Genomic DNA, 2203 nt, shown 5'->3' on the forward strand with positions numbered 1-2203 from the left:
TTTTTTCCCCAACTGACTTTCTTACAAAGCAGTTAACCATATTATTTTCCAAAATGCCCAATGATGAAATGCTATGCCCTGCTCCTTGGATCACATACTATCAAAATAAGCTTTAATGCCACAGATTTAGCTGATCAACTTTGAAGCAAATAGTGAAAAGCAAAATTATCTTTCAACATTTCCAAACTGATGATGTACCCAAGTGCCACTCTATTAAGCACAGCACTAGTGGACCAGAATAGTTAAGACAAAGAAAGGCAAGAGCAGAACAGTGACCTTCAATGTAGATACCAGGAAAAAGTGATCCCCTGATCTGGGATGAGAACTGGACTCCCCCGCACAGAGGAATGTCCAATCCACTTGCAGTTACATTTCTCTTTATAAAATGCTATTTTCGCTTTTAATCTCTTGTTACTCATAACTTTTCTTCCCATCAACAGTTCATACAGGCCAGATGAGGCGGCATGCCCTCAAGAAACTAACAATGTAAGGATAAAACAAGTAAACATCTATGTGCTAAGTGCTACAGACAGGGATGACCACATCAGATTATCAAAGGGGAGAAAGGCTCTTGAGCTCAGGGGGAGGGACCTGATGGCAAGTACACAAGGAAAGAGGCACATGGAGTAAGCCCACAGCAAGGTGGCAAGCTGGAGAAAACAGAGGGCTTCTGGCAGAGGAAGCATATGCATGTATCTAGGAGCAACAAGCAGTAGACAGCAGTGTTTGGACAACTCTTAAGTATGGCTCAAGCCTCTCTCCAGTGCAAGGAAGAGGAGTGGTAAGAGATGATATTGGTCAGGTGGCTGTGAAAAAAAGGCCTTGTAAGCAACAGGAAGGAGTATCAGCTTTCTCCCCAGGGCAATGGAGCAAAAAAACCCACAGACACACCTCCACCATGCCCCAATTCTGATGATCATTTGAAAGTCTTTCTTAACAAGGGGAATAAACATTAAAATATAAAATTAAAATGTATTTTTCAAGGAATGGTTTCCTACCTGCCAAGCCTTGAGTTCAGGTTTCTGGGATTCCCCTGCTACAATGGATGAAACCACTAACACCTAAAGCAGTATAAGGAATGCAAGTGATGTCATTAACTATAACAAATGATACACAGAAGCCTGAACGCAGGACTTTCACTGTAGGACTTCTAAATTCGTTTCTAAACAATTCGGTTAGTTCAAATATTGAAAGTCAGTTTAAAAATATGGCTTTAGGTAACAATTTATGCATCTAACAGAAGGTACATTTGGATATATTATAACCTGCAAAATTTCAAGAGCTAGAGCATGAAAAAATGAAAGTCCACCCTCAAAAGAAAAATGTGACCACTAAATGCAACCCCATATTTTATGTTTACAGCATAAGATTTGTCACTGTGAATAAACTGAAAAGTAATTATCTCATTGGTCTGTAATATCTTGTAAGCTGGCAATCAGATCTGAAACAGATATAGCATGAATAGCCTATAAGCCTAACCAGACAACATACCCAAAACAACAACTGTGACATTTGGGGCAAAGAAATTACTTACAGTATAATTCCAAGTGACAATTATTTCTTACCCTCTGGACTTTTGTGCTGTTAGGTTGTGAAAAGTGAGTGCTGTTTTCCTTTATATCTGTATGTTTTTTATCTTCTGAGGGAATAGGTCCAACCCTTGAGTTACTGGAAGGTAGGGAATTTGGTGGCATCATTTCCTTGGTGAAAAACACAAAACATAAAAGAGGAAAAAAAGGATCCATTTTTAAAATTTTACTTAGCACCATTATTGTATCAATGATCATCTTTTTTAAGAACAGAAACTATTATAGACAGTTTTGGTAAACAAACTTAGAGAATGCAAAAACTGTGCAATAAAAATGCACACACATTGCAGTTAAAAGAACCTTTCACAAAAGCAAAGACTAGACAACATATGAAAATTATGGCAATTTGGAAGGATTTTATTTTAAACAGTATCATTGTATAGAAGAGCACGCCCTCACCGCCTCCATCCCAAATACTTCAAAAAATGTAAGGCAACACAAACACAAACATACAAACTAAAAAAGCCAAAAGATGAAAGCCAAAAACCTAATTAGTGTCCCAATTTTGTCTCTACCAGTAACTTAAGTGATTTGAAGTGTGCTTCAGATTTTGTTTTTACATTTGTGATGGCCCATGCTAAAAATCTAGAAATAAGACTTAAGGAGTTAAAGGG

General features: G+C 37.7%; 1 protein-coding gene across 2 annotated transcripts in view; it reads right to left on the bottom strand.

Annotated features, from left to right (window-relative positions):
* The window catches only part of LOC104990603 (fragile X mental retardation protein 1-like), a 3930-nt gene extending 1733 nt beyond the window's left edge, over positions 1–2197 (bottom strand). The window contains exons 1-2 of one of the 2 annotated variants that reach the window (XM_010842771.1): positions 1566–2197; positions 999–1061 (exon numbers count right to left, since the gene is read on the bottom strand). In XM_010842771.1, the coding sequence (XP_010841073.1) occupies positions 999–1061; positions 1566–1787 (285 nt within the window). In that variant the 5' untranslated portion in view covers positions 1788–2197. The remainder of the gene's footprint in view (positions 1–998; positions 1062–1565) is intronic. The other variant, XR_825536.1, reaches the window with a different exon arrangement.
* Between the last annotated feature and the right edge of the window lie 6 nt (positions 2198–2203).

Source organism: Bison bison, unplaced genomic scaffold (genome assembly GCF_000754665.1).
Source record: "Bison bison bison isolate TAMUID 2011002044 unplaced genomic scaffold, Bison_UMD1.0 scf7180017847314, whole genome shotgun sequence".
In the NCBI taxonomy this organism is placed as follows: Eukaryota; Metazoa; Chordata; class Mammalia; order Artiodactyla; family Bovidae; genus Bison; species Bison bison.